Source organism: Eleutherodactylus coqui, chromosome 1 (genome assembly GCF_035609145.1).
Source record: "Eleutherodactylus coqui strain aEleCoq1 chromosome 1, aEleCoq1.hap1, whole genome shotgun sequence".
Taxonomy (NCBI): domain Eukaryota; kingdom Metazoa; phylum Chordata; class Amphibia; order Anura; family Eleutherodactylidae; genus Eleutherodactylus; species Eleutherodactylus coqui.
In genome coordinates this window covers 329,643,077-329,657,939 of record NC_089837.1, presented here as the reverse complement: position 1 = coordinate 329,657,939, position 14,863 = coordinate 329,643,077, and the positions used below count along the sequence as shown (strand labels likewise).

At 42.3% G+C, this 14,863-nt stretch overlaps 1 protein-coding gene across 2 annotated transcripts in view; it reads left to right on the top strand.

The window, feature by feature from the left end:
• The window catches only part of RASL10B (RAS like family 10 member B), a 98,118-nt gene that overhangs the window by 77,814 nt on the left and 5,441 nt on the right, over positions 1–14,863 (top strand). For both annotated transcript variants that reach the window (XM_066592293.1, XM_066592301.1), the window contains exons 3-4: positions 350–696; positions 9,608–9,732. In XM_066592293.1, coding sequence (XP_066448390.1) covers positions 481–696; positions 9,608–9,732 — 341 coding nt within the window. In that variant the 5' untranslated portion in view covers positions 350–480. The remainder of the gene's footprint in view (positions 1–349; positions 697–9,607; positions 9,733–14,863) is intronic.

Sequence of the window (14,863 nt, the reverse complement as noted above, 5' to 3'; positions counted from 1 at the left end):
CGTTGTGTTCTATTCTTGGATTCTATCTGTGAATTATTCAGTTACTGGTTTTTGTTGGGCTTCTTTCTTATACCGTTTAGAAGCAACTCCCCACTAAAGATTACTCTTAACGCTTTACGATTAATACATCACATTAGAGTAATGTAGGAACCAAAGCTAATAAAGCCAGTAAATCTTGTCTTCTTTTTAAATGGAACATATTTAGAGATTTCCTCACTTATGAGGTACTTTTTACTATGAAAGGTTGTACATAATACTGCAGTAGTTCCACACTAATGTATTTTAGGAATTTGATTAATACATTTAGTATCTGCTCTTTAGTATAATGATGTTTTTGCTTATTATACAGCCTCCTTTTCTCCAAGGAGATGCTTCCTGAATGTGGCTGAGCCTGCAGCCTCTGGAATATGCCGCAGTGCAACTATCTTGCCAACGCCACGGACCGTGTGAGGGAATTGCCCACCACCGGCCCAGGGAGGCATGGTGACGACCTTCAAGATTGCGGTACTTGGGGCCCAAGGAGTGGGGAAAAGCGCAATTGTGCGTCAGTTCATGTACAACGAGTTCAGCGAGACCTGTATCCCCACCAAATCTCGTCGTGTCTTCCTACCAGCTGTTGTCATGAATGGCCATGTTCACGAACTTCAAATCATGGACTTCCCTCCCATATCATCTTTTCCAGTCAACACCCTACAAGTAAGTTTTGGTTACAAGAGTTGGTAATAGTTCTACCTAACTTTTTAGATTCCTTATTGTCATTAGCAGAAATGTAAATGACATTAGGGAAACACAGTGGTAATTGAAATCCGGTTAATTAATCAATCAAAATATCTATGCAAGTGGCTCAAATAGTTATTCCCATCTTATAAAAGGGATGGCATAATGCTTTTTAAGATAAGGTCCAACCTCTTATCTGATCAGCTGTTTTTGAGAAAGGGACTACAGTGCTTATTGACTTGAATGGGGGTCTTTCTATAACAGCTTGCTAAGATTACCACTGTGCAGGAAAAAAAAGGGTACCTGTTGCGGCATGCCACTCAAAATTTGGAACTTGACGTTACAACACGTTACAACATCAGCCTCAGCTCAAGTGATCATGGTTCTGGTGCTTGAGTCTCGTCATTCGGCCTTGGGTGCCGACGTGAACACTTTTATTTGCTGGTGTGGGGCTTGATTGGTTGATGAGTGAGTGTTACTCCGGCCGGCCAATCAACCATAAATGGGGTGTATGTATACCAGCCCCCCACTCTCAGAGGGCACCTGTTGTTTATCTGCATGTTGGAAATTCTGGTCTGGTCCGTGTCCTCCTACAGTTGTCATACCGTCAGATAAGTCTGTGGGGTTTTGCTTATTGACTGGTTTAGTAACATCTGCTTCCTAGTACTGCTGTGGCATTTGTGAATTTCATATAGCAATTATCACCCCGCCCCCCCCCCCCCTTCCCCTTTAATCCTCCCTCCCATGAATGGATGACCCAAGTTGCACCAAGGTCCCTCGTTGGGGCAGTCTCCCCGCTTTTAGATAGGGTTTACTCTTATTCGTATCGTAGGATGAGATTTCAATTTTTCCAACTTCTTAGTTTCATTATCAATAGTTTTGTGCTCTGTGTTTACAAACGTTGTAGACATCCATCCTTTTTGGACAACTTTTACGTTCAATCCGAATGAGGTGTTTGGCGTCTGGCTTGGACATAACATCACCTAATACAATATTAGCATCTTGGCCCTTTTATGCTCAAAATAGTGGGTGTCCCATCGATCATAAAGTGGTGGCACATTCTATGCCATTGTATAAAGAACAGAGAAAGCAGGTCGCCAGCAGCACAAATTGTATATCCCTCCAAGGGCTGGGCATAGATCATGCAGTAGCCAAAGAAACAGGTGAATGGATCCTTTTCACCAAATCACATGCAGCAATGAAAAAAAGACTTTGGCAGCATCCAGGGTGCAAATTGATATCCAAAATTTTATTCCCCCATCACAGAAAAACAGGCAACGTTTCGGCCATGTTGGCCTTTGTCAAGCTATGTCAATGGCTATGCCATTGTATAAGATGGGAGCATCCCTTTACTTGTTTGTTCCATTTTTGTTAGTGTATTTTATATTAATATAGTCATTCATTTTGTCTGATTTTACTCAATTATTAAATTCTTCTTACTATTAAAGTGTACTTCCAATTGCATTCTCTAATCCTACATTGGCTAGTGCACAATTGTACAATATCTAGAGAATATCCTGCAAAGTTTAACTAGACTAGGTCCCATGCATGATTCCCTAGAGGGGTAGAGAAAAAATAAACAGCACTTCATAGTGTAGATCTCTCAGTGCGCAATGGGAAGCAGAAAAGGAATAATGGTACCTGAATGCCGAAGGGGCAAGCAATTGAATGTGGGCTGATAGCAGCCTACCCAATTCGGATAGGCAACGCATCCGTATCAATGCAGAGAAGAAGGAAAAGGAGGGCAATGGTGCACGTGGACAGAGAAATCGGACAAGAGGATGCCTTGTAGACAAAGCGTTTTAGCTCTGCGCCAGTGTTTTCATCTGGCCTTTAATTGTAATCCTGCCTGTGATGATAATGAGATGACTGCTGAAAAGTTTTCTATGGAAAGCATACATGAAAGCATATGAAAAAAAAAAGCAATGAGTTTTTTTTTTTTTTGTACAGCTCAGCTCCTAAAAATGCAATTAAATCAAACAAAAAGTTGTCTGCACCCCAAAATAGGGCAGATGAAAATGTCAACTCATCCTGCAAATAGCTGGCCTCTTCACCGCTCCAAACTTATGGCGATCGAAAAAATATTTTTATTGAGCGAAAGTAGTAAAACATAAGTTTTATATAGTTGTCTTTTATCATCATAATTACACTGGCTGAATAAAATTTAACATGTTATTTATACCACATTAAGCCAAATGTACACAGCAGTTGAGAACCGTATGGGTGCACGTCCAAAGCTCCAAAAAGTCCAATCTGAATAAGGCAGAGGGAGACTGCATATCCCACAATGGAATAGCTTTCGTGAAATAAAAGGTCTTCACTTGCTGGATGTGCTGTTTCCCTCTACTTGATTGGATTTTGTTTTTTCATTTATACCACATAGTGAATGCTGTAAAAACCAAACCTACAATAATGATGGAATTGTTGTTTGTTTTTTTTTCCCCCTCCTCCCTCTCAGAAGCAATTATTAAGCTCTGATGTACTCCACACAGCTCACATCTGTCCGCACATTATAAAATGATATACCAGTAAGACTCCAAACAAAACTGTTGCTGCTTATAACTCCAGATTAAAATGCTGAAGGGTGATTTCCAAAATGGGGCCACGTTTTCTCCACTGTACTGGGTAGTTAAGGGGCTCTTCAAATGTGACATGGCACCCGAAAATTGTTTCAGCAAAATCAGTGCCCTTTTCCTTTGTCATGTCATGGGCTCAGTCAGCAGATTAAATGGTTTATTATGTTTTGTTTGGTTGTTTTTATGTTATGGGATAGTTGTGTACTTGGGAGAAATTGTTTTCCAAAATGGAGTCCCTTTTTGGGTGTTCTCAGGGTGTTCTGCAAATGTGACGTAATATTCCAAAAATTATTCCAGCAAAATCCGCACTTCCTCCCTTCTGAGCCCTTTTGCATGCCTAAACAGCAGTTTGTCCACATGTGGGACATTCCGTACTCCGGAGAAACTGGTTAACAAATTTTGTGGTGCATCATCTTACGTGGACCCTCCTGAAAATAAAAAAAATGAATCTAAACCTATTTGTTTTAAAAAAAATTGTAATTTATAATGGCCCAATGTTACCAACTACCACCAAACATTTAAACATCTGTTAGGCTTAAACCCTCACTACACCACTTCATGAAATCATTGAAGCCTCTAGTTTCTAAAATGGGAGTCCTTTTTGGGTGTTTTCTACTGTTTTGATTTCTTCATGTCATCCAAAAGCCAAATGGCTCTCCCTCCTCTTCTGAGTTCTCTCATGTTGCCCACATATGGGACATTTCATACTAGGGAGAAATTTGGTTGCAAATTGTGGGGTGCATTTTCACCCATTGCCCCTTGTCAAAATGAAAAATTTGGTGCCAAACCTATTGGTTTTTTAAAAAATAGGAATACCCTTTTTAGAGCCCAATTTTAAAACACCTAGGGATATAAAAACAGTCAGTATATCCTCTTATGAATTTTTTAATATCTTGGCAATTGGTTTCTGCTCATGTGCATGAAGAATCACTTTTACATTGCATGCTATGGGCGGTATTTGCTGCGGAATTCGGAGGCGGTCTCCCATGTGCACTCACCCTTACAAGCACGAAAATTCAGTGTTTGAAAATTCTGAATTTTTCTTACATTTCTGTAAATTTAACATTTTTTAAAATAAACACAAAACGTATCGATCAAAAATCACAACTAACAAAGTACAATGTATCACAAAAAATCGCTCTCAGAATCACTTAGTGATAACTTTGTAATGCTTTTGCTTATCTAAGTTAAGTGATACATGTCGGGTCCGAAAAACGGGCTGTCAGAATGGCCAAAACAAGCTGCATGGGGAAAGGGTTAAGGAAATACAAAAAATAGGACCTGTTGGAGGGGGGGGGGGGTACTTGAGGACTGGAGCTGTCAATCTCACACATTGTGCAAAATATGCGAGCAATAAAGATCACAGAATGTTCTATCTTGGTGCGTATTACACTCCAAGATAGTGCATGGCCATCGATGGCCCACCGCAAGTACTTGCTGCCTGTCGCACGACTGTCACATGCGGGCGGCACACAGCGAATTACATTCATGTGCAGCTGATCTAAAGACATATACACAGAGCTGATAGTGAGTTGTGCCTGAGTTTTGCACAACACATGGATACTACTTCCGCGTGATTTCTGATGTGCGGGACACAATACATTACATGTCCTATTCTTTGGCAAGACTCACAGAAGAATAGGAAATGCAGCGATTTTTCAAACTTGGACTATTGATCTGAGTGAGAAATTGCTTTTCCGAAGCGAGTTCTGTCCATATCGCAATCGGACGGAACTTGTACAGGAATATTGCCTGTGTGAATAAACCTTTTAATATGTGAGATTTTTTTTACGTATTTGAATCAAGTGAAGCTAAAAATGCCCTTATTGCTTTAATAGTTGCCAACCAAATACTCATTTGGCTGACTGCTATTTCTGCTGGGTCCCCATACATATTAAGGCTGCGGTCACATGAAAAAATCTCGCTGAATGACTGCAGCGGGACCGCACGGAAATTCCACAACATTTCCGCAGCAGGGAGGCGGCTTCAAAACCTACGGGTTTTAAAGCGGCTTCGCCTCCTATATTCTACTGCGACTATCTCCTCCATAGAGAGGGGGGTGGCCACAGCGGAAACAGCAATACAATCGACATGCTGCAGCTTTGAATTCCGTGCGGGATGTCTCTGTCAGTGCGGATTAGTCGCAGCGTGTGGACGAGATTTTTGCAAATCTCGTCCACTTTGCTGCTTGGGCTCGGGGTTAAGATTGCCAGCAGAATTTCCCTGGAAAGTCCACACGGAAATTCCACAGCAATTCTCCCCCATGTGAACCCAGCCTAACACTCATTTTTGCGGCAAGCTCATGTGTTTTACATGGGGGGAAAGGGAGAAAGTCCCAGCTAGACCTCTCTGGCAGCGGCTTACAGTATCTCCAAAAAGAGCAAAATGATGAGGCCTCAAAAATCAACTTGTTCAATTCTTTTCTTCCCCCAACATTCTCTATCAGGAGGTCAAACACACATGCAACAGTCTTCCTGTCTCTCCGAAATTGTTATCCGATTCGGATGTCTTTTTCCCTAATGGGGGGGGGGGGGGTTAAGGGGTTAGAACTCTAGAAAAAGAAAATACTACTTTAGTAACATATAAAATAATATATCTTACTTACAATAGAGACCCAGAGATAAAGAAGATATGCTAACATGCTAAAGGATTATGGCCATTAATGTAGCATTGTGAAACGTTGCAGTGTCAGGTCATTAAGAACCAAAACACAGTGATCATTAGAAGTTGTTATATAAAGATGGTGACATTTCTGTTATATGATGTGATAATGGTCACAGTGCTAGTGTCACCTGATAGAATTAGCTAAGTGTGTACATACAGATACAAATCACATCAGGTAGAAGAGCCCTTCCCTCCAATATGTATACACATACCACGCACCTCTATCTGCTCTGTTACAGTAAGCTTCACCCCTCCACATTCTCTTCTCTCTCCCGCCCCCTGGAATATTTTCCTAAGCTAGCTTGTCTGTGATCAGACTGGTTACATAACATTTGCAGATTCCGGCAGGGGGAATCCCGCCATAAGCATGTCGCATCGCACTCTTTGAAGTCACCACCCCCATTTCTCTATCCCTCAGCAACTTCCCACGCTGAGAGGTGTGTGCTATAAACCCCCGAGGCAGAAGGGATGACCCTTTCCCTCATCAGCATGCCTGTTAAGGAGGAGTGCGTGGGATATAGTGACAGGAGGAGTGAGTGAAGAAAAGAATGATGTAGGACACTTTCTGTGATTGCATTGCAGTTTAAGATGGGAAAAATGTAATAATCTGCTGTAGTAGAGCTTCCAGTATACTGCTCTGCCAGGAAAGTGATCCGGTCCAGGTAGCTCTTATGCCCTACAAATACCGGAAGACTGCAATCATTTAAAGTAGCTGTATATGTCAAGTACTCCTATCCAGTGTATTCATGAAGGTAGCGCTCAACCTGTTTCTTCCCGCCTCTCAGCAGTGATTGACAGTTGACTGTGTATATCTGTATACACTGCAGTCCGCCAATCACTTAGGAGGACGGTGGGGAGACATGCAGAGGCAGTGGGAGTGCTAGACTTATAAATCATGGGGCACAGTTAAAAATTGTCTTATGGCGTGTAAAAAATTGCAGCTTTCTGCGCAAGCGGGTATTTAAACAAAAGATTGCGACTTTTTCCCTTTTTTGGCGGCTTTTCTGAAAAGTGGACGGGGCTTGGTTAGGAGTAGAGCCGCCCTGGGCCAACAGATTTATGTATGATTTACGCTAGAAGCTGTTAGTCAGACCTGGTGTTTGTTTTTGAGAAGGTGCTTGGAGCTGCCGAGAGGCGCTGAATACATGAAGTATTAAGTGCAACGTGCGTCGGGGTAAATTAAAATATTTAGGCCTTATGTCCACGGGAAAAATCAGGCCCACCGCGGATTCTCCATGCAGAATCCCGCAGCGGGTCCCTCCTTTCCCGCGGACATGAGGCTAAAAAGAAGATTAAACTTTCCTGTCCGGTCGCGGCCGGGTCTTCTTTCTTTGGCCCGGCGGATGTGCTCAGCATGCTGGCAGCGTGCCGCATGCATGCGCCGGGCACTCCATTTTTTTTTGAACTCCTGCTCTCCCACGCTACCACGCCGGAGAGCAGAAATTCAGCTGCGGATCCGGACGGCTTCAATAGAAGCCTGCAGGAGCCGTCCCTGCGGGAGAACTGCACTAAAAATGGAGCATGACGCGGGTGTTTTTCCGCAGACGCAATCCGCGCCTCAGGGGAAAATGACATTCGCAGGTATTTAACTACCTGCGGGTCTCCAATGCATCCCTAGGGGGCGCGGAACACGCTGCAGGAAAAACGCTGCGGATTCTTAATTTTATTTTACCAGTGGACATGAGGTCTTACTGTGTTGGAAATGCCGGGCTTAGTAAATTTCCCCCTATGTTTTTGGTGTATTCTTTGATCACTCCTATCAGCCATATAGCACAATATTTATTTTTGCTATTTTGCATAATAGGAAAGTCGATCTGACCCCATACTAGGCTGCCTTTTACGTATGTCCTCATCTCATAACAGACCTGGCTTAAATACATTAAAGCTAGTAAAAGGAGACTTAACATACACTTAATATCCCTTTCACAACTGGAGCCTGCCTGTATGGAAATTAAACCAATGACCCCAGAGTGCAGCAAAAATCAAGTGAGGAAGTATTCCATGGATTAGTTTATAGAAATCCATACTAGAAGTGAAAATCAAGTGATCTGAGCGACTTTTAATGCCCACAAAAGGGGTCAGAGCAGGATGTCAGGAATTGTTCTGATGAACAGGCGGTGCCCAAACATGTAACCTGCTGTCCCTTAGCACAGATGAGCTATAACTGCAGACGACCAGTTCAAGTTCAATAGATGTTTAAGAGAAACCTATAGGCAGACTCCAGTGGACAAAAATTGCATCACTGCACACTGGAAAATTATCGCCTGGTCGGAAAAATCCAGACTATTAATGCACCATGCTAATGGGAGGGTCAAGGTTTGCCCGAAGCGGCATGAATCCGTGAAGTCTTCCGATCAGCTGTTCAGAACATGTCAGCACCTCCATTTAGTTTGCAGCAACTGCAAGAGGCTCTCCTGTCCACTTGGGCCAATGTTCCTGCAGAATGATTTTAACTCCTCGTGGAATCTACACTATAATGAATTGCTGCAGTTCTGAAGGCCAAAGGAGACCCCAAACACTAGTAGATGTTGTTTTTTTTTTTTTTAATAAAGTGGCCATTTAGTGTAGATAGCTGCAGAAATACAACAAAGGATAAATAAAGGTTTGTACTTTTCTCACAACATATGTAGTTCCTTTATGGCCCCGGATTTTGCAGCAATAACCCTCCATAAGCATGAAATGTAAAAGCGGGTCTTCATGCCCACGAACGAAAATCAATTGCAATTTTCTGCTCGGGCGGGGAAATTGCAGCATGCTCTGTTTTGAGCCCGATTTCTGTGTGGACGGCTTAATCGTTGCGCAAAGTCCATGGGATCCGCGTCATCGCCTAGAGACGGCGCAGCATTATCTGTATTGCACATGTGCGCCGGCCAGCACATCCTCAGCACAGAGAAGAAGAATTGGGTACGCAGGGGTCACTGGCCGGGCACAGGGTCGGATTCTGCTCCGGAATCCCGCATGCGGATTTTGGCCTAAATGTGATAGAGGCACTGATATGTATCATCTATAGAGCGTGAAAAAAACTAACGTTATTATAAAATAACATTATCTGTTTTGCCATACACAACCTATGTGTGTTATTAAAGCGTGCCTGAGTTTTCAAATGTATTCAACAGCAGCCCAAAATTCTTCATCAGCTGCTGCTTTGCACACACTTTGAGCTCTATCAACTCCTTTTCCATGTAGATTTTCCTTACACGCAGGGGTCATCTTCTAAGCCAGCCATGCTACCATTATTGTGTTGCCCGGGACTAGCTCTCCCACACATCCCATACTGCATTACATAGTCCTGCTCCAATCAGTTGCAAAGCAGCCTCTGAATATCCTCTCTTGTTGCATGCGGTAATTAGCAGTGTCCCCATGTCCCTGTTACTAGAGAAGCCAAATACCTAACAGTAGTGGATTATAAAGCTGCTGGAAGGGAGACCCCTAGTGGCAGCCACTTCAATTTTGATTTTCAGCGCTTAAACAAAAGCTTTTAATGTTCTCTAAGATTGATGATACACACGTAGCCTATTAGATGAGCAATAGGTTGTGTGAAAAGTTAGTCCATATAAACTATTTAACCCTTTTTCCTTATGTGAATGCAACTTAAAGGGGTAGCCTCATCTATGTAAAACTATTCAGGCTTGATGTTTTATATATTACAGGAGTGGGCAGATTCCTGTTGCCGAGGACTCAGAAGTGCACATGCTTACATCCTCGTCTATGACATCTGTTGCTTTGACAGCTTTGAATACATCAAAACCATAAGGCAGCAGATCTTGGAAACCAGGTGGGTCACAAACACTCAAAAAATCATTCATATATGTAATGACTGCGTTATGTAATAATATTTTGATATTATTATAGGACACATTTGGTTGGTTGTTCATGTCTAAAAAGCAATTTTATCCGTTCCTGTTAAGGTGCTTTCAGACAGTGCAACCAAGTTGCATTTGTTTAACGGCAAAGCTGCATCAGAATGCCACAGATTTAGTAAAATTGCACTATAAGTATTTGTGATATAAAAATGCACTTGATAGTCCTTAGGCCTCCTTCACACTGGCGACAGTCGCATTGCTACAATGGTACAAATCACATGTATGTGAAGCCCATTCTTTCCTATGGGTCCCTTCACACATGCGATGTTTTGTAGCATGCAACAACCCGACACATAAACCTCCCCGGTCCGGCGGTTTGCCTGCGACACGTGAGGTGCAGAAAAAAAAATTAAAAAAACACCTACATCACCTCGAAGCGCTCACCGCTGCAGCTTCTCCCCATGTCCCAGCACAGCTACTCTTCTTCATCTTCTGGCCGGGGATTGAAAAATCTCCACCTCCTGGAAGCGCTGGCTGTTATTGGCTGACACTTAGTTATTAATGACCTAATGATGACAATGAACCATCATTTATGCTTCAAAATTGCAATAATATCTAATACTGCACATGTAACATTAGTATAAGCATGTTTTTGGGGAACACACTCCCCAAACTTCCGGACAATCCTTGATGTACAGAAGTTCAGACGTGCCCTAAAGACTCACCTCTTCAAAGAAGCATACCAACTCTCCTGATTTAGTCCCCCACCCTCAAATCACCCCCAACATGCACAATCCTGATTGAGCTCCCCGTGCATCAAAAGCGCTACGGAATAAGTTGGTGCTATACAAATAAAGATGATTATTATTATAATCTGCTTGAACATGGACTCTCATTATATAAGAAATTAGACTTTGGCCTCATGCATACATCCATATTGACATATTTTGGCTCCGTTTTTTTTTATAAAGCAATAATAGGACTCCCATAGCAGTGCATGAGGCTTTTACTCTGCATCGGTATGTCTCCTGATTTCATATGGAGTTACACAAAGGTTATTTTTTTAATCCGATTCAGTCCGTATCCAATTGACATAAGTGTGGCATGTTCTATATTACAACACCAATCAGAGCCTGCTGCATGAGTCCTAGTGTGCTGCCACAGACAGAGTATACAGCAGGAAATTCAAAGTCTTTGGTCTGCCAGTATAGGACACTAGGTAGCAATGCAAACTCATGCAGGAAGACTGACTTCTCTATTTGCACAGTCCGTGAGTGCCAAGGTGATAAATGGGCAGATTGTCTGGATTTATTTTTCTTTTCCATGTACACGCTAATTTGTTGGCTAATTAAAAGCAGCTGTTACACAGCACCACCTAGAGGCATCAGCCAGTATGCGTTGTCTCTCAATCCTGTTTCAAAACGATTATTCTATTTGTGCACAAAATGTAATGATGCACAAGTCCTAATCGCCCAAGACTGATCCTACGTGAGGCTTAACTTCTGTTCCATAAGAAATGCTACATACTAGAAGAATTGCTTCCTTGTAAAATGGTTATTACCGTATTTTTCGGCCAATAAGACGCACTCCAAGTTTAGATAACAAAATGTAAAAGAAAAATATTTCACATTAATTAAAATTTCTCTAGTGGTCTAAGGAAGTGGAGGAGTCGATAACACCAACTTTGATGGCCTAGGACAGCACCTCCTTTTTTGGTATTCTAGTGGAAGTGAGGGGGTTAATGGCTCTAGCACCAGATCTCAGTTCACCCCCCTGTAGTCAACCTGTATACAGAACTTCACAGAGTGCTGCAGCCAATTGCAGATCTCAGAGGTGGATAACTGACATCTGTGAGTGGTTGCAGCAGTGGACAAGGAGAACAGAGATGCGGTGCTGGAGCTTTGAGGATCCAGTTGGGGTGAGTATGTCTTATCATTATTTTGGAGCATGGTCGCACGGTTTAACCCCTTAAAGGGGTTGTCTCGCGGCAAACATCAAAATTTTACATTAGCCCATTCCCCCTGTCACCCCCCTGGCATAAAATAGCATTTTAAAGCGGTTTTTAAACCGCTTGCTACTCACCGATGTGATGAAAGATGAACTTATAAAATTCTTCTCCCAAGATGGCCACCGGTCCTTTCCCAGGGATGCACTGCGGTTTTCTCCCATGGTGCACCGCGGGTCTTCTCCCATGGTGCACCATGGGCTCTGTGCGTTCCATTGCCGATTCCAGCCTCCTGATTGGCTGGAATCGGCACACGTGACGGGGTGGAGCTATGCGATGACGCGTAGAAGGGGGCGGAGCCAGAACGCCACTCGTGCCTGGACCGACCAGAAGCAGAAGACCGCACAGCACAAGCGCGTCTAAAAACGCCAGAAGACATCAGAATTAGACGGAACCATGGAGACGGGGACGCCAGCAACGGAGCAGGTAAGTGAATAACTTCTGTATGGCTCATATTTAATGCACGATGTATATTACAAAGTGCATTAATATGGCCATACAGAAGTGTATAACCCCACTTGCTTTCCGCAACGATTTATGGTGGATTTTCATATCCACTTTTCAAAAGCCGTAACTTTTTATTTTTCCGCCGACACTGCCATATGAGGGCTTGTTTTTTTGTGTGGCGAACTGTAGTTTTTATTGGTGCCATTTTTGGCTGCATATAATGTATTGTAAGACTTTTATAAAAAATTTTTACTGGTAGCAGGGAGAGAAAACACATCAATTGTGCCATTGCTTTGCTTTTTTTTGTTTGTTTGGTTTTTTAACCGCTTTAATCATGTAGCATAAATGACACAATACATTTTTTTCAGTGGGTCGGTACGATTACAATGATGCCAAAATGCTTTTTACTTTTTTTTTTTTTTTTAGGTTTTTCCACTTTTTAACAATACAAATCCTTTTTTGGAACTTATTTTTTTTCTAAATCGCTCCATTCAAAGTCCTATAACTTTTTAAAAATTTTTCCATAGATGGAGTTCTGTTAGTGCTTGTTTTTTGCGTGTTGAGCTGTAGTTTTTGGAATACAAACTGCTTTTTTGATCACTGTAGTTGCGTTTTTTGCGTGGCAAAATAAAAAAAATTAGCATTTTTAAATGGTTTTTCAATGTGTTTAATTTATTGTACAATGTTTTTTTATACTACCGTAATAGGGGGAAAAATGCACAAAAGATTGGGGTTTTTTGCATTATTATTTTTTTACTTACACTATTTTTATATTTATTTTTTTTAAACTTTTTATATCCCTGTAGGGCACTTGAACCATAGCTGCTATAATCGCTGTGATAAAGCATTGCAGGACTTCTGTCCTACAATGCCTTATCGCTTGTAATAGCGATCGTAGGCAATGGCAAAGCAGGACGCCTGTGTCTGGCATCCTGTTGCTGTGGCAACCAGTTAGTCCTCCGCAATTACATCGGGGGTCCGGTGACGTCACAGAGGGAGCGCAATCCCTATGTGAACCATTTACATGCTGCAATCTACATATATTGTGGCATGTAAGGAGTTAACAGCAGGGGTCAGTGTCCTTATGCACCCCCACTGTTGCAACTGTAACAGCTAGCTCCCGCTGCCGAATGGCACAGGATTTGTTCTGATCTCGCGCCATCCACAGGGCGTAAGTGTATGTCCTACTGCATTACGTATCCTGCAGCGAGGATGTACACTTATGTCTTGTGGTGTTAGGGAGTAAAAAAGGACACGCTTTTTTATTGCTAAAAAAGTTTGTCTTATACTTTTTGAAAAATGCAGTAACTACAATATATACCAGATGAGAGCAGAGGAAAACCAAGCCGCCAGTTCAGCAGACTTGTAGCGACTGCAGCGTCTATATGCTGTGATAAGTAGTGGCTGCAGAAGACAAACAGTGCAAAATTTTTAGCTAAACCCTGGTGCAAAATGATTGTCAGACCAAAGTACATGCCTTTACATGAAAAAGAAAACATTTACTCACAGCAGAAAAAAATCTGCAGCAGAAGGCAGTCATACCGATCGTTTTCAAATCCGCAGGATGTTCTACGAGGTTATTACAAAGGATCTTCCTGACTTGAAACGCTCATAACTCAGGTTTATTGACATTGCGATACATAGGTTTGATGCACAACTTCAAACATGTTTTCCACATCAGAGGTGTTTAATGTGAGCCCCTTTGTCACCCGACACACATCGAGCCTGTGGTCAAGTTCCTGCCATACACGTTGCAGTGTATCATGATTGACTGACTGATGCAATGGCTTCTGTGATGTAGACTCTATATCTTTAATACTCCACCAGAAAAAAAAATCCAAGGCGTAAGGTCCAGAGAACATGGAGGCCAAGGAACTATTGTCACGACCGGCATGGCTAATCCATCTGTTTGTTAGTCACCTAGTCTCCTTTCGCTTCTGACTTCATCGTGATTTTCACTTCTAGATAAAACCTTTTTCTTTAAAATTTGTGTCCGATTTATAAATTGTGGGCCCACTGGGTGGATCGATTCGTCACCAAACTTTGTTCCAAAACGATGTTACACACTGATAACTGACTGCTAGTTGTGTAAATCAAGGGGACACAACGTTCTTCTGACTTCGTTGGCAGCCAATTTGTCTCACATTCCCCTAGCGACGACTTCGGCAGAATAATACTTTTTGGGGCCTCGTTTAGCAAAACTGTCTACCAGTAAGATGTCCTTGTTGCTTATATCAACCAATCACAGCACAGATTTCGTTTTACCTCAGCAGCTTGAGAAATGAAAGCTGTGCTGTGATTGGCTGCTATGGGCAACAAGGACAGTCTTCGGGTAGACAGTTTTGTGAAATGAAAATTTTAGAGTATCTGTGTCCATTGATATTAGGCTTGCGTATCTGAGTGTCGGTGAATGTAAGTTATGGGGGCTTCTAATCAGGAAGATCATGTGTAATAACCCTGTATTTGTGGAAATAAAGGCGGCAGCTTTTCACTGCAGAGTTAATTCATTGCAATGAAGTAAAAATCCAAACCAAATTCCACAGGCACATTTTGGTACAGATTTAGGCTGTCTGTCCACGCGCCAGTTGTCATTGCGAGATCCTCGCCTGACACACTTTCCATAGGCTAACTATGGAAAGCGCAGCCTGACA